Source organism: Eublepharis macularius, chromosome 16 (assembly GCF_028583425.1).
Source record: "Eublepharis macularius isolate TG4126 chromosome 16, MPM_Emac_v1.0, whole genome shotgun sequence".
Lineage (NCBI taxonomy): Eukaryota > Metazoa > Chordata > Lepidosauria > Squamata > Eublepharidae > Eublepharis > Eublepharis macularius.
The window spans coordinates 22,086,927-22,110,387 of record NC_072805.1 but is presented as its reverse complement, the minus strand read 5'-3'; the positions used below and the strand labels follow the sequence as shown (position 1 = coordinate 22,110,387).

Sequence of the window (23,461 nt, the reverse complement as noted above, 5' to 3'; positions counted from 1 at the left end):
AGCTTCCCTTCCTTCCTTGGGCAATCTCAGTGTTATTGTCTGATAACTTTCCTGACAATCAAACCTCTGCTATAGTGGCTTCCTTTTTAGCCACGGTGATAAAGAAACAAAATCTTCATGAGCTTAGATAGTTTAAAGTGATAATGACGAGTTATGTCTGTGTGAATTGGGTATGTTCAAGTGTACAGTTCATATTTTGTTGGTGTTTGTATGGCTTATGGCTTTGGCCGGAAAAGCAATAAACATATTATTATTATTATATATGTATTTATATAACCAGTATAATCAACAATTTTACATCTGTCTGTATGTGGTAAATCATAATTACTAATAGCAAATACATAATTAGGCTACAAATATGAATTAACAGTTTTGGAAATGAAACAGCAAAACATTTATGGTAGTATTTGATTATCCTACTATGAGGAGCTATAATAAATAGTTTTCTTCTGTCTCCTGATCTTGTGATCTACTCTGAGCCCACTTGTGGGGAGAGTGGACTATTAATATAATTAAATAGAAATAATAAAAGATCTTGCGCATCCTACATAAAGTCACCTATGTCCAAAGCAAGGGTTTTGCCAATCAGGGCCAACTCTTTTTAATGATAGTCCTTGAACTTTATTAATGCTCATTGCCAAACTTAAACAAATGGGAAAATGAAGCCTCTTAAACTGAAATAGAAAATCTGTAGGCAGTATAGGAATTCTTGGGATAAATACCTCCTGGCCTGCTGCATTGCCTATCATTATTGTTCTCTGTTAATTACATATACAGCATCATTTTTAGGTGCTAAAAAAGCCCTTTGGGTTCATATAGCATCTCGAAATATTTAGTTCTGTAGATCTTCCAAGTTACCTACGATATTCCCAATGTTTCCCAGGGGTATGTATCCTTCTCTATCAGGCTATAGCACCATTACACCAAGCATGCATACTTGTAAAATTTTAGCTTTTCCCGTTCCTCTACCAATGTTGCAATTTGCCTAGTTACAGTTGATATATTTAATGGTAGTTTAAATACAGAATGAGCAGTTCTGCCTCCCAAAGAATTGCAGCAATACCTGACTTTTTGGCGAACTGTAGCCAAAAGTAGACTTAAAAGAAATAACTTTCCTGTTCCACCCGGATCATCTATGAAAGCCTGCTCATTGAAAACAGCATCTGTAATTTCTTCAAAAATGTCCCTTTGGTCCAGTATTAAGTCTGCTCAATTTCTCATATGAATTCTTCAAGCTGCTCAGGATGATATGCAATCTCCATCACAAATTCATTTGCAAGTCCATAATTATTGTCTCTTTGTGGTTCAGGATGTCCAAATGTTTTCAAGTGAGAGCCACCCGTGGTTAGAACACAATCTTCAATCATTATAAGAGCTTTATTGCCTCTTTCTGTGTCATTTCTGTATCTTGATTTCTATCCTGGCTTGATTCAGAGCATCTTCTACTCCTTATAATGCGTCTTACAGATTATAAGGATTTGAAACAGCAAACACTTGTAGCAAAAAGATTTCATAATACTTTAGATGTCTGCACAAGAACTGCTTCTTCTAGAATATCATGCCAATCGACGTCATCCTCCAGAAGACCTCTTAACTGGCAAAACTCGTCTGAAATAGAGGATGAATAACACTCCACCCTCCTTGCCTGTGCTGCCTCCACCTTTCTGGCTTTTAGCAAGTACGCCATCCCTTCTGTTGCAGATAGCAGAGGGACAGTCCAATTCCCTCCTTTTTTGGCACTGCAGCTCCCGCGACCTTCCCATTTTGAAACTTCTAGCCTTCTTCTCTCACGAGTTATGTCTGCCGCAAATGGACCACCACTGCTTCCGTTTCAAATCACAGAGATATGTCCTGGGGTGGCAATGAGGTCTCTGTCTCGAACAGCGAATAGTTAGTTAATTGAGTGCACCTGGTGTTTGTGCTCAGTTAGGCGGCTCCTCCTCCTGGCTTGAATAAAGGGCTGGGGTAGACTGTGGGAAGGAGGAAGCTGAACCACGGGAGCACCTAGGTTAAGTAATTATCTGTCCAGTGAGTTTTGTTTTAGCTAAGATTAGACTAAACTTTTTAATTGTTATTATTGCCATTGCTTCTGCCTTGAGAGTGGGCACTGTTATCTTCTAACCACTCTCTTGATTTAATAAATAATTACCTTTCCTGTGTCTCGAGAGTCTGACTGCTGTGCGCAAGGACCTCCAGACTAAGAACCCAGAGACCAGTGAGTCTCACATAAAACAAGCGGGGCACACTCCTCTTAGAAGGCTTCTGGGACACTGTGTGGCTGTTAGCAGCACCAGAACCAGGCCCAGAGGGTTTGCCTACTCTTGACAGTCTCTCTTCTCATCAAAAGTGTTTGTTACATGCTGCTTCCTTATGCTCAGTTGCATTATTGGGCATTGGGTCAAAAGCTTGAGTGGGTGTGGGTCCTTCTCTGTATCAGAGTAAGATACCAGAGGGAATTATGTGTAAGCCCCTCTGAGCTTTCCAAAAAGGAGAGCAGGATATAATAAATAACATCCTTATAACAGAAACGTCTCCATGGAAAAAACGAGGCTGCCTTCCAGCAGTTCCAGAGGCTTGAGTAAAAAAAGTCGTCAGAGGACTGTGCACGTCTTTGCTGGGCGTCATGCCAAGGGTTAGCGCTACAGCCAGGGGTAGCATGTGTTGCATGGAAGCAAAGATAAGGTTTGGGATGCTTCGAGGTTTCCTGCCGTGCTTTCTGGATAGTAGTATTTTGTAGCGTGTTTAGTACTGATGAGTTAACGAAGGCTTTTCTCCCGTCCCCTTTTTTGTTTTGCATTTTATCAGGGAGGTATGGGAGCAGCACTCCTGTCTGATCCTGACAAAATAGAATCTGTAAGTATTCTCTTTACTCTAATATTTGCAATGCCTTATGGCATTATTCGTGAAGAACAAGCTGCAGAGGTGGGGAGACGCTCCCATCTTCTGGATCGGCCTGCCCGAGGCCATCAGGAACGCCCCCCTCCTCCTTTTATCATTCTGCCGAATGAGCAAAACAAATGTTTGGGGAAGATATTCTTGTCACGGGAGTAGAAATGTAGTATAATGGAGGTCCCTTTATATACAGTAGGTTTGTAATCTGTTGCAATCTTTTTTATATGGATCACCTTCCCTTTACTGCATTGTCTTCTGGCTTTGGACCCACTTTTTGTTTTACGGTCGGTCATGTGGTTTTTCTTGGAAAATATGAACTGGAAACTTTTTCCAGTTCAAATAAATAAATATTTAAATAATGTTGGCAAAAGAAGGGAGATACCCCATGTACGAGTGTGGACCATACATAAGCACTGGGGTTTGTCTCTGCTTCGTACCTTACCTTTAGCCCATCTAACGCCATGAATTTGCAGCACAGCATCCCCGACAGCTGCAGACGGACTATTTTTTACATATGTGAGGCGGCATTTTTTTTTCCCATGGGGAAATAGAGCATTGGAAAAAATTTTCCACTTTCTTGTTTGCTTGCATTGTTGCCCAGTTCTGTAACCTTAGTTCTGCTCCACTGTCAACTGGAGGTCTCTGCTGTCTGATGGTTTGTTATGCTGTAATCCTTCTTGAGTTTCAGCGAGAAAGGTGGGCTATAAATAAAATGAATAATGAAGCGTACCTGCAAGCATGTGACTTAACTTCACACAAAAGAGTCCTTGATTTAACTTCACACAAAAGACACCCGTAGTGCTGCTCTCTGCTCTTGGGTGGCATAGTTATCAGAGAACTGAAGTCTGGTCCAGATGGTGACTCCCAAATATGCCCAACGTTGTGCTGCGGCTGTGAAGTAGATGGTGAATTAGGGACGTTGATAGCTGAAGGCTTCCAGGCATGGGTTGTCCTGCAGTTCCAACAGACAAACTAGCATTCGTAAGACTAGGGAATCCTATTTACTCTGGTTATTATTTAGGAAAGGCTCAATGTGTTTCATCTCTTGCATAGTTCTTCATGAGAAAGGAACCGAAATGGGAAGGGAGCAGGGGGGCTGCACTGGGCAGGAAATTCAAGATTTAAAACGTTGCATTCCTTTTTTGCTTAAACAGCACCCTTTCTCTCCCTCGCTTTCTCTAGATTCTCAGCACCCTCGTCAAAGGAATCTGTAAGCCAGTGACCTGCAAAATCCGGATCTTGCCATCAGTAAGAACGCATTAAGGTGTCTGAAGTGTCTGATCATGAAAAACTGTGATGCTCTTAACAAGAAAGAACAAATTGTTAGCCACTTAAAAATAGTTGAGTCAGAAGTGAGTGGAAAACCTGCCATCCTTGACAGTCCGTAGTGAAGTTCTTAGTGATTAAGATGATCAAAGATAATATATTTCAATTACATGATGGCATTCTTAATTCAATAGCCTTTAGAGTAAATGTGCCGGAAGTCATGTTTGGTGCATATGAGTGTGCCGTGGGTCTCCCATTTACCTACTTGTGGTGGGGAATTATCTACCTGCAGCCTCAATTCGTTGCCCCTGCAGAATTGAGGAGCAGGAGTTAAAAATGGCTTCCACATAGTGAGGATCTAGGAATTTCCCCTAGTCTCTTTGGTAAAGGCCATAGAGACTAGGAGAGGAAGCCTAGATGTCACTTAGAAGCAACATCACATCCTTCCCAAACTCCACCCTCCTCATGCACTACCCCCCAAATCTCCCATTGTTTGCTAAGGCAGTGTTGGGAATCCTAATGTTATCATCTAAGTGCACACTTCAGCACTAATGCAGTGCACCGTGCCTTGGTGTGGTTTTGGCAGTCATCTGCTCTGCTGGGAAGTATGCAGAAACGTAGCTAGGAAGATGGGAGCTATGGCCTGACACCAATCCAGAGCTACATTTGTTGGTCCTCCTGTTATTTTTTTCCCCCTGGAGTGCTATACAGCATCATACTCTCCTTCTGCTACGTTTGAAATCTGTAATATACTTAGAAAGTGGACAGATCTTGGAAGCAAATATGCTTAGAGTCTGTAGCTGAGCAGCTTCTTTTAAAAAGCTGTTTTAATTGCTTTTGTAACCTGCTCTCTTGTCATTAGCACTGAATGTTGCTTGCAGACGAGAGCTTGGGGCAGATGTGGCTGTCACCAGGGGGTGGCAGGTTGAAGCCTGATCAGGGCTGTCTTGCTGCAGCTGCTTTGTTGCCCATGCATTGGATAGTCTGTTTGAAAAGGCGCCTGGCACGTAGAGCTCCCTTTATGAAGATCGAGTCCAAACCTCTCAAAAGCGAACAGCAATGATGGCGAGTGTAGGCCGTTACTTTGTGGCATCTAGGGCATGCATAGGGCCAGCCCTTCTGCACTTCCCCACCTTCCATTGCCATAGAGCTAAGTACTACTTCCACTGAACTGAAATCGAAAATGTGGGCGATGTGTGTTTTTCCTTTTCTTTCCCCCAACCTCACCCAGAAAGAAGAAACAATAAGTTTAGCGAAGACGATAGAAAAAACTGGAGTTGCCGCCATTGCCGTTCACGGAAGGTAAATCATCCGCCCGTCTGGGGAGAAGGAATTTTCTTAGCCCTTCTCGGATGTTGTTCTGCGTCACGAGTACCTGGCTGGCTGGGATTGTGTCTGTTTGGAGAGGGGCGCTTTGTGCCGGTAATCTTTTGATCTGCTTGTTTGCGCTCTCCCTTGCAAAGGAAGAAAGAAGAGAGGCCTCAGCATCCCGTCCACTGCGACGTGATCAAAGCGATCTCAGAAGCCGTCTCTGTTCCCGTAATAGCCAAGTAAGTGGGAGAAAGCAGGCTTCTTTTATTTTAAGGCGTCTAATGGAGAATCTGTTAAGGAAAAAATAGTTAACGGGAAGCAGGCAGATGAATGATTCTTGCAGGAAATACAGCATGGTGAGGGGAGGGTTTTGTAGTTGGGGCACAAAAACAAATCCAGATGGTGCGCCAAGGAACAGAATGCTGTGGCTGTCAGTAATATACCTAGGGAGATTGTTTTTTTCACATTGCATATAATTTTTCAATTTTCAGTACTTACTCACTTCTGGTTTTCTTGGTTTTGAGGAGGCCCCAAGACCTTTTGTAGAGCACAGAAGCCCTCCTCTTGAAAATCTCATCAAGCCAACCCCCTGGCTTTTGAAGTTTCAACAGATGTTGTCTATGCACTTTAAAAAAAAAACGTACTGCCAAAGGAGAGAGTGAACCTCTGACTATCAGGGCTAGAGGGCAGGGTCAGGGGATGATCTTGGCCTCTGTGCCCTGTTTATTAGCCTACCAGGGCAACTGTTTGGCCACTATGCGAAACAGGACGTGGGGCTAGATGGTCCCCTGGTCTGATCCACCGGGGCTCTTCTTATAAACATCGAAGTTTAGGTTTGTTTGTTTTTTTTTAAACCAACTTTTTTTGGAAGCTGAATTTTGCTCCAGGGGGTACATTTTGTGTTTTTGTTGGAACAGTCTTGCAGCCCTGGGAACGCCTAATGCCAGGACTTTGATTTTTTTCCTTTTTGGATGAGGATTTTGGTACCAGCTTTACAATACTTCTGTGCTTTTGTTTTTTGGCTTAGACCGACAACTGCATATTAGAAGTGTTTGCATAAGTCTCCTGGCTGCCTCGATAACCAGTTCTCTTAATCCTCCTGGAAGCAATGAGTTCCGAGCACTTTGGAAGGAAGCATTCTGTGTGCTTTACTGGGGCAGCATGTTCTCATAAGGTGGTGGGAGCACCAGGGGAGCGTGCGTTGTTTGCAGAACTTTTTAATTAACAAACCCTCTTGGTTTACACGGATTGCCAGGTATTGAATTATAACTGTTTAAAGTCCTGCTTGCTTTTGGCGGTGGGGTGATCCTACTGCAATCTTGTAGCTTTGATTTACAGTGTTCAAAGCAGAGAGGTAGCCGTGACAGTCCGTTGTAGCAAAATAAAACAGAAGTCCAATGGCACCCGTAAAGACTAGCCGTGTTTATTTCAGCATGAGTCCGAAGAAGCGAGGTCAGTCACATGAAAGCTGTTGTCAAGTCTTTAAGGTGACCCTGGGCTTCTCTTGTACAGTGTTACAGCCTATTCAGAAGCATATTGGACACCTGGAAGAAGTTTTTTCCCCCTATAAACTCTACCAAGTGTTTAAAAAGAATACCCTGCATATAACTGGAAGGGGCTTAGAGACCCAACCTTCTGTTTAGTGCAGGCAATGCAAAGCACTAAAGTTGTTGTTGTTGTTAGAGCATCCCCAACAGCTCTTCTGTTGAGCCAGTTTGGTGTAGTGGTTAAGAGCAGCGGGAGTCTGATCTGGAGAACCCGTCTCTGATCCCCCACTCCTCCGCTTGAAGCCAGCTGGGTGACCTTGGGGCAGTCGTAGCTTCTAGGAGCTGTCTCAGCCCCACCCACCTCACAGGGTGTTTTGTTGTGGCGGTATTAATAACATACTTTGTAAACTGCTCTGAGTGGACGTTAAGTTGTCCTGAAGGGCAGTGTTGTTGTTGTTGTTGTTGTTGTTGTTATTCTTGAAGACCTCCAGCAGCAAAGAGCATATGGTCATCCCCCTCCCGGTTCCATTGTAGAGCAGCTCTTACTGTTGGGAAGTTTCTCCCAACGTTCAACTGAAACCTCCACGGCTGTCACTCTCATTATATCTCGTCTTGCCATATGAGGCATCTCTTCCATGAAACAGCCCTTCGGGTGTCAGAAAAGGCCCATCGTGTCCTTGCTGTGGCCTCCTCTACGCCAAGCTAGACATTCCCAGCTCTTTCAGCCTCGTTTTCTGCCCCCACATCTAAATCTTCTCTGCCCTCTTCTGCCTGTTCTACAAGTCCAGGCTACTCCTCAGTTGATGTCCTCTGTGAACTGTCCGTCTTTGCATTGCTTATATGCAGGGCTTTTTTTCAGCAGGAACGTGGTGGAACGGAGTTCCGGCACCTCTTGAAAATGGCACGGAGGGCAATCTAAACCACCCCCCCCTCTGTCTGGAGATCAGGGGGTGGGGCCACCGGCCATGTGACCATTTTCGCCAAAGGTGATTTAAACTTTAAAAAACTCCCCCCTTGTTCCAGCTGACCCAAAGTGACATCATTGTGCGGTCCTGAGTTCCATCACTGAGTTCCACCACCTCTTTTCCCAGGAAAAAAGCCCTGCTTATATGTATCCTTTTTGATTTTTACTACTTCAGGTGATTTATTCAGTCAGGTTGGTTTCTTTATACGCCCCACTGGGGTTTGTTTTTGTCCTTAGTAACATTTGCAGTTGTGCTCTTAGTGCATTTTTTTAAAGGCAGCCCCCCCCTTATATTCTGTTCTCTTTGGTAGCTTATGTATCAATGAATTCCTGCCTAGAATTTCTCTAAAGTTTATTGAAATCAACCTTCCCAAAGTTCAAGGTACTTGCTTTGACGGCACTCATTTTTCGCTTCCCCCCAGGATCAATAATTCCACTGTGTGGTTGTTTTCCTCTGGCTCCTTTCACCTCCTCGACCAAGCCTTCCCTAACGGTTAGGATCAAGTCAAGAATAGCCAGACCCTCTGTGCCTTCCTTGGCCTTCCGAAAGGGGAAGTGATGCGCAAGGAAAATCGGGAATTTTTGGACGTTCTGTGCTTAGCGGAGCTCGTCTCTAGACAGGTAGTCAAAGCAGGATTGGCTCAAGCTTTTCAGCCAGTCTAAGCATCACCCTGTGATGCCCCTGAAGGGTTTAGGGAGGGCTGCAGATGCAGAAGAGCTGTAACCCTGGGTGAGAACGGCATGAATGGGAGGGGCACCCTTTCTCTGCCCCCTCCCCAGCAAAGTTCAGAATGGCCTGCAGGTGCAGTGCTCGCCTCTGCAGTCCATCCCAGCATAGTGGAGGAGTGACACTTCCTCTGGTTGTCAGGGATGCACTGCAAAGGCCGCTTGGCTCCCTTGAGGGGTGGGCTTGTCTTGAATTGGTTTTTCGTTATTCCTAACGCTTCTTTCTTGCACACATTTTGTGCAAGATAAGCATCCGGTCCTTGGGCTGGCTTTCTGTAGGAGACTTCCAGCCATAACGTTTTTCTTCCTTTCTTCCTTTATTTATTACTCACATGCTCCCAACAAAGCTAACAAGTTCCACTGTCTTTGATTTCCATGTAGGTGTACACATCTTATTATCCTTCCGTCCCGGCATTCAAACTATGGGAGGCTTCCAGCCAAGTTTCAGTAACACTTTTATTATTTACTTTGTGTTTCCTTTCATTTGCTTCCCCCCCCCTCCCTTTAAAAATGGGTTTGCAACAGATCAGCAATCATACTGTTCATCAAACCCCAATTGCTGAAGAGAATGAATATTGTTATTGCGACTAATATTGGTGCTGTGAAAATTCATAAACTTTCACGCTACATCCCTTGTGATACAAAATGGGAAGAAAACATAGAATGTAGGATAATGTTGCCAAGATTTCCAGATACAGAACAATCCACTGGGATTTTTTTTTTTACAGGAACACTGTTATGACAGTATTGATCTGTTGCACCTTTTAAACTATTGATGCTTTCCTTTGATTTTGTTTGCCATCGATGTGCCGTTCTTTTTTCTTTCCTTGTTGTGTGCTGCCCACAAGTCCTCCCCCACACAGTGTCGTAAGACAACTGAAATAGCAAGGTATTGCTCCGATCGTGGGGAGGGAGTAGGATGGGCTTTTTTATATATCGATAAGCACACAACTGAGTACTCGGGGATGTGTCCGTGAACAGAAGCCCTGCATTATCAACTCAACAGTCCCCAGCAATTTGTTTTCCAGTTTCTTTATATAGTTACAGGCATAGTGAGTTCCAAATGCTTTGAAAGGACAGTAGAAACATAACAGCAAATGGGAGAATAAGTCAAACAAAGGCTCTTTGCCATATCAGCAAAAAATATGTTTAATGTTCTTTGTGTTTCAGTGTCCTGAAGAAACCTGGCTCTCCCCTCCCCTAAAAACTTGATCAGACCATTGTGTAGTTTTCCCTTGGTTCTGTTGTTGTCTTGTTCTCTAGACTTATGCATTCTCCGGTCTTTTTGTATGTTTCCCCAGTGGCTGCTCATTTCCTGGAGACAGGTTCCCTTCCCATTGCAGTCTCCCTTTCCTTTGGCAGCTTATGGTGTCATCCCAAGCAGTGTTACCCTCTTTGAATTCAGTTAGAGTCAACAGGCTTAGATGGGCGACAGTCTGCTGAGGATGGCGTTGTCAGTCTCCTAAAAAAGTACAATCCTCTGCAGAGATACTCCAGTCTGTACCCATCAAAAGCAACAGCATCAGGCTGGAGTAACTTTGCATAGGGCAGCACTATAAATTACACTTCTAGTAAGCAGGGAGTCTTCTCAAATGAAAATTTGTAATTTTTTTTTTTTAATTACAAATGGCATGAACTTAAATGCCATGAATGTACGTGTACATTTTCGTGTACTAATAAAGGGCTGTTCTCACTTTGAACTGAAAGTCCAGTGGTGCCTGAAAGGCTACCAATATATATTTCAGTATGAGCTTTTGAGAGTCATAGTTCACTTCTTCCCTTGGGCAGGATTGGTTGTCTTTGTGTTGGTTAGGCAGCTGACCCTACTGATCATATCCTAGCTGATGAAGGTTAAGAAAGCAGCTACACTGATTTGATTTGTTTTTTTAATATTTCTAGAGATTGGGAGTTTGTGCAGTTGGAATAAGACTCTTTCCCCTCTTACTAGCGGATGAGCAGATGACGAAACAAAGGTTCAGATGTTCTGACTGTCCATATCTCATGACCAGTTTCGCCATGAATTTGAAATCTGCCATCTCCCTTCTCTAATGCCCACTGTCACTTGAGTGAAGCATAGCTTAGCCCTGGCTTCGGTCTGTTTCTGTGAGCTGAGAAGGCCCTGGTTCAGACCCTTTTGGTAAGGCCCTGGTCTCTCTGTCTCCCCCCTTCCAGCTGTACGATGATTATGCAGGACTGTTGTAATGATCACGGAGACATGGTACACAAAGTACTTTGGCTGCTTCGAACAGAAGTCCCCAGTGTGGCATTCTTGGGCACCATGGCACCTGCCAACACCTTTCCTGGGGCCTGCCAAGTGTTTATAGAAAGTGGGTGGGCCAAGTGGGGCATTTACCCAGCGGAGGTTATGATTGGTCATTGGAGATCATTGGAGATCACCAGGCCTCCTGGTGAGATCACCACCACCCACATTGGAGATCTGATTGGCTGTGCAGATTCTTAAAAAATTGCTTGGGCAAGAGCTGCCACACTTCACTGTATGACTGAAGGTAAGCAAGAAGGAAGGTATGCAAGAAAATACTTTGGAATACTATGATCATTTTTAAAAGGCATCCTGAAATGTTGAAAAATTGCCAGTAGAGCTATGCACGAACTCACTCTTGGTGTTTTCTGTTTGGCGCCACCTCCTGTGGCAGCCAGTTGGTAGCTGTGCCCACCACCCACAAATGGTGGTGTCTTCTGGCTTGGAATATAGCATGTTGGCCAGGAACGGGGTCCATAGGCACCCGATACAACCGGCTTACTGAAACTGTGCAGGTCTATCAGAGACTGCTTGTGGCCCCCAGAGGAAAAGCAAGATAGAAATGCAATACCATAAATAGGTAGCTGCTGTTTAATCCAAAATAACCAGTTGCCCATTTTAAAAGCAAGGAGAACTCACTCTCATCCTTCTGTGCGCCTTTTGTTTATGCACATTACGGGGCAGCGCAACCTTGATGCATTCTGTTTATCAATGCATGCGTGTCCCCTGCGTGTTTTGAGCACAGCTGCTGTTTATGTGTCTTGCCCGTGCTGATGAGAACAATGCCGTTGCTCTTTTCAGTGGAGGCTCCCATGACTTCATTAAAGAATATTCTGACCTGGAGGCCTTCCAGCAAGCGACGGCGGCATCCTCTGTGATGGTGGCTCGCGCGGCCATGTGGAACCCCTCCATCTTCCGGAAAGAAGGACCCCAGCCCCTGAACAACGTCATACAAGAATACATCAAATACGTATGCTCTGGGGATTCTTTCCTTTTTAGTCTTTTACAACTGTAGGGGCCGCAGTCACTTGAAAGCCGCATGAGTTGTTGAATTTGCCCACAATTTTAAACTGAGATAATCCTACACATAGACTGACTTTCAGCCAGTCTCAGTACTAGGCAAGAAGAAACTCTGGTTTCTTATGGTGGAGGGGAGGTAGTGACACAGAGGTAGAGCATCCTCTTTGCATACACAGCCCCAGGTTCAGTCTCTGGCGTTTCCGGTTAGGTGCTGGGAAAGACCTTTTTCTGTCTGAAACCCTAGACAGTTGCTGCCAGATCATTATTAGGACTGGGCTAGAGAATCTGTCAGTCTGACTCAGTTTAAGGCAACTTCGTATCTTCATTTATTCAAAATCTTACCTGCCACTTAGAGGGTTATAGTTTGACCTTTCCTTAAAAAACAAAATGGGGTAGCGTCTGGAGGTGCTTGTCCTGGCTTGAGAAGTGAATGTCTGAGCAAGCCTTGTGTTAGTTGGCTTGCGTGCCTTTAGCATGTTAGATTACACAGACCTGGGCTGATTCCGCACACGTTGGATAATGCACTTTCAATGCACTTTAGCTATCGCTTGGAAGTGGATTTTTTGTTTCACAGTCAAAAAACTCAGTTCCAAATGATCTCTAAAGAGGATTGGAAGCGCATTATCCAATGTGTGCGGAATCAGCCACAGCCTAGTAATGATCCCATTGTGTAAATCGGTTGTACTCACTGCAGCTCGTGGAGAACTGCATTGGCCTTTACCATCAATGAACAGAGCCACATGACTACTGAATGCCTTGTGCACAGCTCCTCTCCCTCACACATGCACACACGTATAAGATACAACTATTAATAATAAATTTATAATTATAACCTTAATTACTGGACTGCCTCTGAGCATATAGAGTTATCTCTCCCCACCCCTGTTGACTCTTAGCCAGCCCTTGTATATCTGCTGTGTGAGAGAGGCTTTCCCTCTCTGCCATCTCTGTCTTTGTTCAGCATGACACCCAGTCGCTTAGGTGAGAGAGTTAAATTGCCAAGGCTCTGGGAGGAGAGCTGGCTGTGGGAAAAGCTTGCTTTTTGCCAGAGCAGTGGATTACTCTCCCCAGCAGCCAGCTTGCTTTCTTCCTGACAGTCCTCTGGGGGCCAGGATGAAAGAACAGAAGTGGCAGAGAAAAGGGGAGATGGTTGTTGGAGAGGACGAGCCCATAGCTCAGGGATGCCTACAATGTGCCTGTCCTCCAGTGCCTCCTGTATTTGGGCCCTGACCACTTCCTTGAAACATGAAGCAACTGCCATGTGGTGGACTGGTGCTCAGGAGATCCCAGGTAGCCCCTAAGCCACTGTGAGTATCACTTTAATACATTTATTTATTTTTATTTATTTATTTATATTCCGCCTTTCTCACTGAGACTTAAGGCGGATTACATAGTGTGAGATTAGTACAATTAGTGGCAAGGACAAGAGCAGGCATTGCCATACGGTGTCAAGAACATTTCCATAAACAATGTCATGGGATAAAAAAATATAAGTTTGCAAAGATATAGTATTAGCAAAGATCCAGTATGGGGTTGAGGAATTGCTGAAACAACATAATCAATTCTGGGACTTACATTGAACAACATAAAGCACAGGTAGGATATAGGAGTACATATTTAAAGCAACAGATAATATGTAAGGCAACATAATGGTGAAATCTTTGGCTTATAAATCATTAGCGAAACATCTGGGATCCCTTTCCTACAACACCTCCCTCTTAGCTGAGAAAAAAGGCCTTTTTGAATCAGTTTTGCGTTGTTTGCGGAAAGCCAGGAGGGTGGGGGCTCTCCTGACCTCCTCTGGCAAAGAACAAGATTGAGCAGAAGGGGCAGATTATTGCAGTGCTTCAGTAACTAGTGACACAATTTATTGCTTTCCATCATGTGGTGGTGGAGAGTGCCCTCAAGTCAGAGATGACAACCCCTAACAGGGTTTTCAGGGCAAGAGCCTAACAGAGGTGGTTTGCCATTGCCTGTCTCTGCAACATTGGTCTTTGTTGAAGGTCTCCCATCCGATTACTAAACCCAGGCCGACCCTGCTTAGCTTCTGAGCTCTAGCAAGATCAGGCTCATCTGGCTATCCAGGTCAGGGGCTTTCCACCATACTTCTGTCTTAAATTATTATTTCTTGTCTTTTGTCCTTCAGGCAGTGCGGTATGATAATCACTACACCAACACGAAGTACTGTTTGTGTCAGATGTTAAGGGAGCAACTAGAAAATGCACAAGGGAAGAAGCTGCATGCGGCACAGTCCTTGGAGGAAATCTGGTAGGGATTGTTCCATTTAAGGAAAATAACTGTCCAGTCCCACCAGTGTAATGTATCAAGCCTTCTGAAATTCCATGGGATAAAGTTTGTTTCTTTGAGATGCTGTTTTGTGTTACAGCTTACAAAAGCTGATTCATCTTTTTCTTGTGCTGTCAAAGACTCTTAGCTGATTAAGACACCCGTTAATTATGTTCAAACACATTTTTAAGTTAGTTTTATCTGTAATGTCACATAACATCAATAAAAAGTGTCTTTTACGGTTCCTAAAGAAAAGAGACAGTTTCTCTATTTAAAGTGTATATCAGGGATCCCCAGAGTGGTGCCCATGGGCACAGTTGTGCCCACCACCAACTTTCGTGGTGCGCAAAAAGTTATTTTTAGAAAATGGGTGGAGCTTTTGCAAAGCATGGCTTCTAATTGGACACTGGAATATTGATTGACTGTGCAGATTTTTAAAAATACTGCTTTGGCAGAAACTGCTTCTACAGCACAAGGATCTTCGCTGTGTGACTGAAGGTACTCTGCAGCAGCCATTTTATGACTGGTTCCATCTCCAGCAGCCATTTTGTGGCAGCCATTTTCTTGTTGCGCCAACCACCCTGTGTCAGAACTCCAAGTGTGCCCGCAGGCTCAAAAAGTTTGGGGACCCCTTGTCTATATGTTCGCCTTCCCGTCTAGAAAAAAGTCTCCCAAGAAGGGTTATTGTGATCATACAAAGATACACTTCATTTTGTTAAGCTGCCAGTTATCTTTCATTCCTTGGAAGGAAAAGGGTTTCTTCATTTATATAATTTGGGAATACTCCTTTGTTAATACCAAACTGTGCAAAGCAGTGTGAAAATCCAAACTGTAAAAGCACTCTGGCTAATTTCTGTATGAGCGCCATTTGGCTTTCTTTTTTGGCCTGTTTGGATTCCTAATGACAAAATACTAGCTAGCTCGGAAAATAAACTTTGAAAAGAAGGCTTTTGTTTTTTAACATGAAGTCTGGTACAAGGGGAGAGGCAGCTGCCATCTGTGTGTTCTGCCCATTTGCAGGTCCCTCATAAGTCCTGGCATCTTTGCCAGTTCAGTCTCACCTGTTGTTTGGGCAGTAAATACAGTGAAAAGGTTGAGGCAGCAGGCTGCAATTCAGAGATGTATGTGAGCACGTGCAGGCATTTCCGCATCTGTGCCCGGGCTTCCCAGATTTTCTTTTCCTGCCACAACTCCTTGCATTGGAAGCCATCTCTTTAGATCTGTTAGGGGAGGGTGGACTTCTCGGTCTTAAAGAATCCCATTGGCATTTGAACATCTGGTGTGTTCCAGTTCTGCTGGTGGTAATCTTGACATCCCATATTTTGCAGATCTCAAAATTTGACACAGTGTGTATGTGTTTTTTGATAGGGGCTTGCTTTGCTTTTAGGAGTCCTGGTTCATGAGTCAGTCAGGGTCGTGCAGCAGGTGTTTCAACACCAGCCCACTGGAAAAGGCTCAGTCCCTGTTGCCTCCCTGGCTCTTTGAATTCTAAAAAATGGGATGTAACTGCTACCTAGTGGTCAGCTGAGGCAATGCATCCAGTAAAAAGTTCCAGGCTGAGCACGAGGCCAGAACTAGCCATGTTGTTCATCGGCAGCCTCGTTAATTGCAAGGTTCAAGAGTGGGGAGAATTGAAAGGAAGAAATGAAGGGTGGGAGATGAGTGCAGCTTTTCCTTGCCTCTAGCAACTTGCCTCTGTCCTGGTGCTGTCTAAGCTCTTTCTCCGTCCTTCTGCTTTCCCCGCATCGTTCCCCTCCCCATATCTTTTAGTCGCTAAGCCTGGAGGCAGGTCCTGCTGGTTTATTTGTGTGCAGAACTGCCACCAAGGTTGTGTGTTGCATTTTAATTGCCAAGAACCACTTTGCAATATCCTTTTTTGTCTGAAAAGTGGGTTAGGTGGCTTCGTAGACAGTTGTGCAGCGTTTGTCAAGCAGGTGCTGTTGCTGAGTTGCCCTCTTCTGTGACGTGGTCTTCTTTGCACCACTTTTGAGAAATGGAAAATTAATACGTGACCCCCACCCCCACCCACCTCCCGCCCAGCAGTTGCCAACATTAGAAAATCGTCTTTAATATCACGGTATCGTTTTCCTTTCTGCAATCAAATGGGATCTTTTGAGCCTTAACTGATGTGTGTGTGTGTGTGTGTGTTTTTGATTAGCGAAATCTTTGAAATGGGCAGTTTTTACAAAGAAACTTCAGCACTCTTAGAGGCCAGAAAGGCTTCATTAGAAACAAAGGACCAAGGCGAAGATGACCAGCTGGAAGACGTGGATGTCATAACGATGGCGGTTAAATTTGACAAGTAAGAGAAAAAGTTTGTTTCCTGTGCTGCTTTTGGATTGGAAAAGCAAGGTTCTCTGTTTTTAGAGGGAGAGTCTGATGTCACAGCAGTGGTCCAGAAGCCAAAAGTGTATTATGTCAGCGTTTCCATGTACCAAGACCTTTTCCTACATTTTACATATAGGGTTGGACCTAGCCAGCTTCCTCTCTCAATCTCACATGATTCCTGTCCTTGTTACCGTCCTCATTCCGCTTGTTTTTTGCCCACGATCACCTGTGTAGCCTTTTGGGAGCGTCACGGGATATGTGCCTTTTTCACCAGTGGAAAACTGGTTGGGTACAATCCTTTATAGTATATCAAAAGCCCCAGAAAGAGAAACTTAACATTGGAGTGAAACTCGCTTTTTTTTTTAATCATACGAAGGTGGTGATGGTGGTTATATAGGTAGGGATTCCAGGGGTCTGCAAAAGTTGGTCATCTCTGCTTTTATGTAATGGCAAAACATGTTCTTCTCTTGCCAAACCTGTTTCTGCTGCATTTCTCCATACCATCAAAGAGCTGATGCTGAACCAGGACCTCAGTATGTGGATCGTTACATCTGCACACCGGGGTCAGGTACAGATTAGGGATGTGCTTCTACAAATGCAGGGGGATGCCCAGGTGTGCAGAAAAATCCTGAGAAAAGGGGGGGGATGTGAACAGTTTTAGGAAAACACGGAGATCTTGCAGTGCTAGGTCGTGAAGTTTTGGATGCCGTTTTGGAGAAAGGAGGTACAGTTGCCTGCCATAGTGTGAACTTAGCAGCTGGGGGAGGAGTGGGCCACCACCACCAGTGGTGGGGACATGAGAGAGGAGGAGGAGGAAGAGCTGGAGCTGGTGTGGGTGGTGCCTGCAGGCAAGCTGGCCAGTAAATGGGCAGGCCAGGGAGGATGGAAACCCCCCTTGAAGCTCGTGGGTCCTCTGCTGGTAAATATCTGAAAGGCAGCTAACAACCCAAGTAAATAATAAAACACATTGATACCATGTGTTATTTTATGTAGAAGTCCAAAAGTTCTCTCTCTGGGTTTTCTGGTTCAAAAGGATTTGGAGGAGAAAGCCTTAGGAAGGAGCTTTCTCGGTTTGAGACCTTGGAGACCCGCTTCTAGCCAGAGTAGACACCACTGAGCTAGAGGCACCACAATACTCTGACTCGGGATAAAGCAGCTTCATATTTTTCTTAAAGCTTTCCTCGCAGGGCAGCGGCTCAGTGGTGAAGCCCCTGCTTTGCATGCCAAAGGGCCCAAGCTCCATCTCCAGTTAAAGAACCCCAAGCAGTAGCAGCCGGGGGGGGGGGCTTTCTCTTCCTGAGATCTTAGGAGCAGCCCAGGCTGAGCTGGAGAAGCCAGTGGTTTGACTGGGTGGAAGGCAGCTCTGTTTGTTCACAGCAGAGCTTGTTTGGCTGTCCAAGTAGCTCCTTTTCCTGCAATGAATAGTTACTGACTTTCTACTTTTTTTCCCCGTTAGGCGAGAATACCCCCTGCAGATTACACCCAAAATGTGTCTCTTGGAATGGTGCAGGAAAGAAAAACACCCCCAGCCTGTGTATGAAACCGTGAGTCTCTGCATTCTGCAGACAAGGACATTAGCCAGCTTAGAGATGTGACAGCCTGGGGGCGGCCGGGGGTGGGGGTGGGGGACAGCAGGAAGAATTGGGAGATATTCTCCGTCTGAGAGCTTTTTTCAGGTTTTCTTCCAATAGAAAAATTGGAAATTTAAGGGAGTACTCGGAGTGGGGGTGGCACCTATGAACTATTTCATTTTTCAGAATGTGCAGGTAGAACTTGGGGATCCTCCCCTCGGGGCATGATATTCCCCATTTGTTTACAGGCACGTATGTGGTGGTGTGCAGCTTTTTACGAAATGCTGAAAAGAAGGCTTTTACCGATGCAGAATCAAGAAAGCAAAAGGGGGGGAAAGATGGTGCAGGGAGAAAAGAGATTTATTTTTCTCCAAGATCCCTGTCTGTTTCTCACGGAGTTTCTTCAAGGGGATCTGTAAGGCAACCATCTAGACAAGCTGTGTGCAAAACATGTAGGGATCTTTGAGCAAAATACAATCCTCGTCCCCCTGCACCATCGTTTCCCCCTTTCTCTTCCTTGTGCTTGCTTTTTTGAAAGCACATGCACGCATTTCCTTTGTGTCATTTTTAACGAACGTGGAAGTCTTTTCCTGATTGGGGGGAGGAAGAGACTCAGTTGTATGCAGATTTCCATTTCAAGTACTGATTGGCTTGCTGCTGCTCGCTCATCTTATTGGCCATTCAGAACCCAGGCTGGCTGGTGAATGAACGGTCAGAGCAAAATGGAGGTCAGGTCGACTTTAGTCCTCCATTAAATGGTAAGTGGGAAAGGAACTCCTTGCTACCAATCGTTGTTCTTGGAGCAAGTATGCAGCTGCTTCCTTTCTTGAATGTTAGCAGCCCATGAAGGGGATCCTGCAGTCCAGGATCTCTAAAGGGTTCCTTTAGGCCATGGCCAAAGGCTTGCACGTAACCTGCAGAGGGGGGATTGGAATTTGTACTCTGCACAACAGACTCAACTATGCTGTAACCCAAACTGCTTAGAAGCGCCTCTTTATTATCAAAAGCTATCCGTTGTTGCGAGGGCTGCGCAGTCCACAGCAGGGCCCAGTTACGTGATTTGTTGGATCCTGGGATTAGCATGCTGTCAGTGAGCTTTACTTCCATTGTCAGAATAAAAATTCTCAGCTGCGGTGCCTGGATTGTTGTTACTGTTTTGCCCTGTGCTGCCCCGGTGATGCCTTACCCTGGGTAACCCAGGCTTGCTCGATCTTGTCAGATTTCAGCAAGGTTGGCCCTAGTTAGTACTTGGATGAAAGACACGCGCCCCCCCGCCCAAGGAAGCCCAGGGTTGCTACACAGAGGCCAGTAATGGCAAACCACCTCTGTCTGTCTCTTGCCTTGAAAATCCAGCACCATCACCCTGATGATACACGTTAGATCAATGAGCAAGGTGTATTTTATGAGAGTCAGTGCTCCAACTTCCCATTTAGGTTCTCAGTTGTTGAAAGTGCTGGCTGAACTTACTGCCTTTCCAAAGTGAGGGGCCAAAATGACCATTGCTGTATAGCTAGAGCCAGCCCCAAGTATTCACCGCAAGAAGTCATGTTGTAGCAGATTCTGGGAGCCAATTCCAGGACACTGGAGTATATTGCGTTTTTACAGAGCTGGTATCAGGTGACCCCCCCCCCCTTGGCCTCTTGCCTTGTTTCAGATTGAAAGACCGGGGGATAGACTCTTCCGTTCTGTCGTCACAGTCGCTGAACAAAAGTACAGATCAAGTTTCTGGTAAGCTGTTTTGGAGGGGTGGGGGGAATTGCAAGTGGATTTGGGGGGAAATGCATTTATATTTTGATGCTGTTAGATAGTGTATAAACCTTGAGAGAAAAGAACATTTTACGTCTTGTGAGCCAGTGTGATGTAGTAGTCAGAGTGTCAAGGACTAGGATCTGGGAGACCTGTGTTCAAATCCTCACTCTGCCATGAAAGCTGGCTGGTTGATCTTGGGCCAGTTACATTGTGTTAGCCTAACTTACTTCACAGGGTGGTTGTTGTGAGGATAAAATGGAGGAGAAATGTAAAAGCCAATTTCACCTGTGTATTCCAAGACATGCCATGGCCATACTTAAATGCTATGCAGAGTGCAGACTGCACTGGCCACCTGAAGGACAGTCTCCTCCCATAGACACCTGCCTGTCCATTAAGATCTTCTGGGAAGGCCCTTCTCCTGGTATCTGGGTCTTCTGAGATGAGGTGACCAGTTGAGCACTTCTCGAAACGCTTTCCCCCCTCCCTGCATTATAAAGTCTCCTACCCTTTTCTACTCCTTGTATCTGACAAAGGGACCTTTGACTCTTGAAACTCATACTCGGGAAGTCTAGTTGGCCTTTAAGGTGCTACAGGACCCAAAATCTTGCTCTTCTACTGCAGACCGACACAGCTACCCACCTGACCCCCCCCTTCCTTTATCTTTGCCTGGTGCCTTCTCTGTCTGTGTTCAAGTGCCAGGTGAATACCTTCCTTTTTGCTTTTTGTCTGCATTCATTTGAGTTTTATCCCCCCCGCACCGTGATCTTGTGCCGCCTTCTAGACTGTTTGGCTCCCTCCTTCTGATTTTGTTGTTAAAAAAAGCTTGTATTTATTAAGATTGAAATTGCTGTCCTTGAGTTTTGCAGGCTTATGAGTGTTCTACATTTCCCCCCCCTCCTGGCTTCTTCTAACCCACTCCTCAGCAAAAGCATTATCTTCTTCAAATAAATACTTCTTTTACCATAATGTAAGCCAGCCCTGATCTGTATAGCCCAGGCTAGTCAGATCTCAGAAGCTAAGCAAGGTCAGCCCTGGAAATCTAGAGTTGCTGTGCAGAAGCAGACAATGGTGAACCACCTCTGAAGTCTCTTGCCTTGAAAGCCGTATGGGGACACCATAAGTTGGTTGTAACGTGACCGGGGCGGGGGGTGGGGGGAAATCTAAGCAAATTCCAAGTGGTATCATCTTTCTTGCCTGTTTGTCTTTTGTGCCTGAGTACTACATGTACAGAATCTAAATATGCTTTTCTGGTTCATAGTTAGGTTTGTGTGTGCTCATACTCAAAACTGTTCCCGGAAAACTCTGAACCTGAACATAAACTGAATTTTGCGAGCCAGGAAGTCTGATCCTTTGCAGAGAGGTCATTTGTCCTACTCTGTTGTCTTGACCCAAACCTGTACCTTCTTTCTCCCTGCCTGAGTTCCACCAAACAGAAGCTTCCCCCTAGCCTTGCGAGAAAGCCACAAGCCCAGTTCATTACCTTGAGACTGGAAGTTCTTGATAAGAAATTTGATTTATTTAAAAATAATCTCCTGTTTATAGCCCCAAGAGAGTCTCAGAGCATCATAGAATAATCCTTCCAGTAAAATTACATGAAAGACCAGAGTCTGTAATAACAACCATGTGTCTTCTGGCTTCAGAAACCTTCCTGCCCTAACCTAGTAGAGCTGTCTGAGGCTAACCAGCTGGAACTCGCTCCACCTGGTTGTGTTTTCCCATTTTTATCCAAAACGAGTAGCCCAGCATATTTTCTGCATTGTTCTCTTAGCTGTTTCGCCCTCCTCTCCTTCAGGGAGAAGTCGAAGAAGCTGGCAGAACAAGCTGCTGCTATTGCCTGTTTAAGGACCCTTGGCGTGCCAGAGGGGAAGCGGAGCGAGGAAGCCAGTCCTCTTGTCAACAAACGCAAGAGGCACGATCAAGAACTTTTGCACAATGGAGAACACAGAGAAGAGCTACTTGCAGAGGCTGCCTGTAAGAAACCTCATTTTATTCCTCGGGCTTCGGACTCCAGTGTTTCCTAGGTGCCATTACAGCATAAAAGTGGACATTGCCCACCTCTGCAGCCATGGATTCCCCTCTCCCCATCCCTTTAAGAGTCTTCTCCATATTTTGCCTGGACGCTGTTGATCAGATCAATCTGGATTTCGAAACCCATCACATACAATACTGTTTGCGTCCTACCGCTTGCTTCTGGTGCCTTTGAAGGACAAATGAGCTGCTTGCAGTTTTGCGGGGAATAAGATTAGTTCAATAGTAAAATTCTCTTTAGGGCAAATGTATTTGAAGAAGGGTTTGGAGGAGCGTGGACAATTTTGCAAGTTTGTTTAACATCCATGATTCGGTTGCTGTCTGGCAATAATACAAATACAAATTTGTGGCCAAAGAAGTGTGCGACGGGGTGGAACTTTGGTTGCTGTACCTGGCTTTCCCCCTTTAATTTTACAGAATGTATGTTTTTAAAATGATATGACTATTTGAATCTCCATTGATAACATTCACCTTTTCATTGTGGTCATTCTTCTATGACTAACAGTAAAAATACTACATCTTGCTGCCTGTTGTTCTAGGTTTTAACACGTACTTTTCTTTCATTCTGCAGTATGCTGGGTCAAAGTGGCATAGAAAGGAGAAGAGAAAAAAAATCACTTGAATCCAATTTATTTGAAAGATCCCGTATTTTAATTCTAGCAGAACAACTTGTTTAGACCCATTCATTGTTGGCTAGAGTTGCCATTGTCTTAAATCCTAGGCAGACAGATGGATTTATTTTTATTTACTTCTTATGTTACATTTCTCCCCAGTGGGGGTTCAAAGCAGCTTACATCATTCACCGCTTCTGCATTTTTTAACTTCACAACAACCCAGCGAGGTAGGTCAGTCTGCGAGAGTGAGTGAGTAACTGGGCCAAAGGTCAGTAAAACCAAAGATTCAGTGGCACCTGAAGAACAAACAACGCTTATTTCCATCTGAACTTTTGTGAGTCTCAACCGACTTCAGATACGTGGAGATCAAACTGCAAGCTCTTCTTACGGGAGAAGATGACAAGGGGGAGCAGGTCATGTAGAAATAAATGTTAGTCTTTTAAGTGCCTCTTGATTTTTTTTTTTTATTCTGCTACAACCAACTAACACAAGTGGTCCTGGGTCACTCAGCAGGCTTCTGTGGCAGAGTGGGGATTTGAACCTGGGTCTACCAGATCCTAGGCCTTCACACTGCTTACTGGCCATGGAACATCGCGCTGAGTTCCCAGAACGACAGCGTCTTCCTGGCGCGATTTTGCACAAGAACTGCCAAATCGCACCAGGAAGACGCTGTCATTCCAGGAGCTCGGCACGATGTTCCGTGGCCGGTAAGCAGTGTGAAAGCCATCTTTAAAGTCTCCTGCTGTGGAGGGAATTTTCATTGGTTGGACCTGCCTCCCACCTCTGGATGGTTGACCTGAAAGATCTGAGAGAAGACCTCCAGGAAGTGATCACCTCTGCTCCAGGAGAGCCCACGCTACTAACTGAGGAGAGCAGCGGGGAAATTCTTCTCCCACTGTTTCCTCTGATATCCAGTAGGTGGGGATAGCATAGCATGGATCCACAGGAATCATCCTTGC

At 44.9% G+C, this 23,461-nt stretch overlaps 1 protein-coding gene across 5 annotated transcripts in view; it reads left to right on the top strand.

Annotated features, from left to right (window-relative positions):
* Positions 1 to 22,923, top strand: part of DUS2 (dihydrouridine synthase 2) — a 39,750-nt gene extending 16,827 nt beyond the window's left edge. For 4 of the 5 annotated variants that reach the window (XM_055000856.1, XM_055000853.1, XM_055000854.1 and 1 more), the window contains 10 exons: positions 2,810 to 2,853; positions 4,075 to 4,140; positions 5,390 to 5,460; positions 5,622 to 5,708; positions 11,708 to 11,876; positions 14,073 to 14,194; positions 16,371 to 16,514; positions 17,997 to 18,084; positions 19,766 to 19,839; positions 21,653 to 22,411. In XM_055000856.1, the coding sequence (XP_054856831.1) occupies positions 2,810 to 2,853; positions 4,075 to 4,140; positions 5,390 to 5,460; positions 5,622 to 5,708; positions 11,708 to 11,876; positions 14,073 to 14,194; positions 16,371 to 16,514; positions 17,997 to 18,084; positions 19,766 to 19,839; positions 21,653 to 21,881 (1,094 nt within the window). In that variant the 3' untranslated portion in view covers positions 21,882 to 22,411. Of the gene's footprint in view, positions 1 to 2,809; positions 2,854 to 4,074; positions 4,141 to 5,389; positions 5,461 to 5,621; positions 5,709 to 11,707; positions 11,877 to 14,072; positions 14,195 to 16,370; positions 16,515 to 17,996; positions 18,085 to 19,765; positions 19,840 to 21,652; positions 22,412 to 22,459 lie in introns of those variants that run through there. The other variant, XM_055000855.1, reaches the window with a different exon arrangement.
* The last annotated feature ends 538 nt before the right edge of the window (positions 22,924 to 23,461 follow it).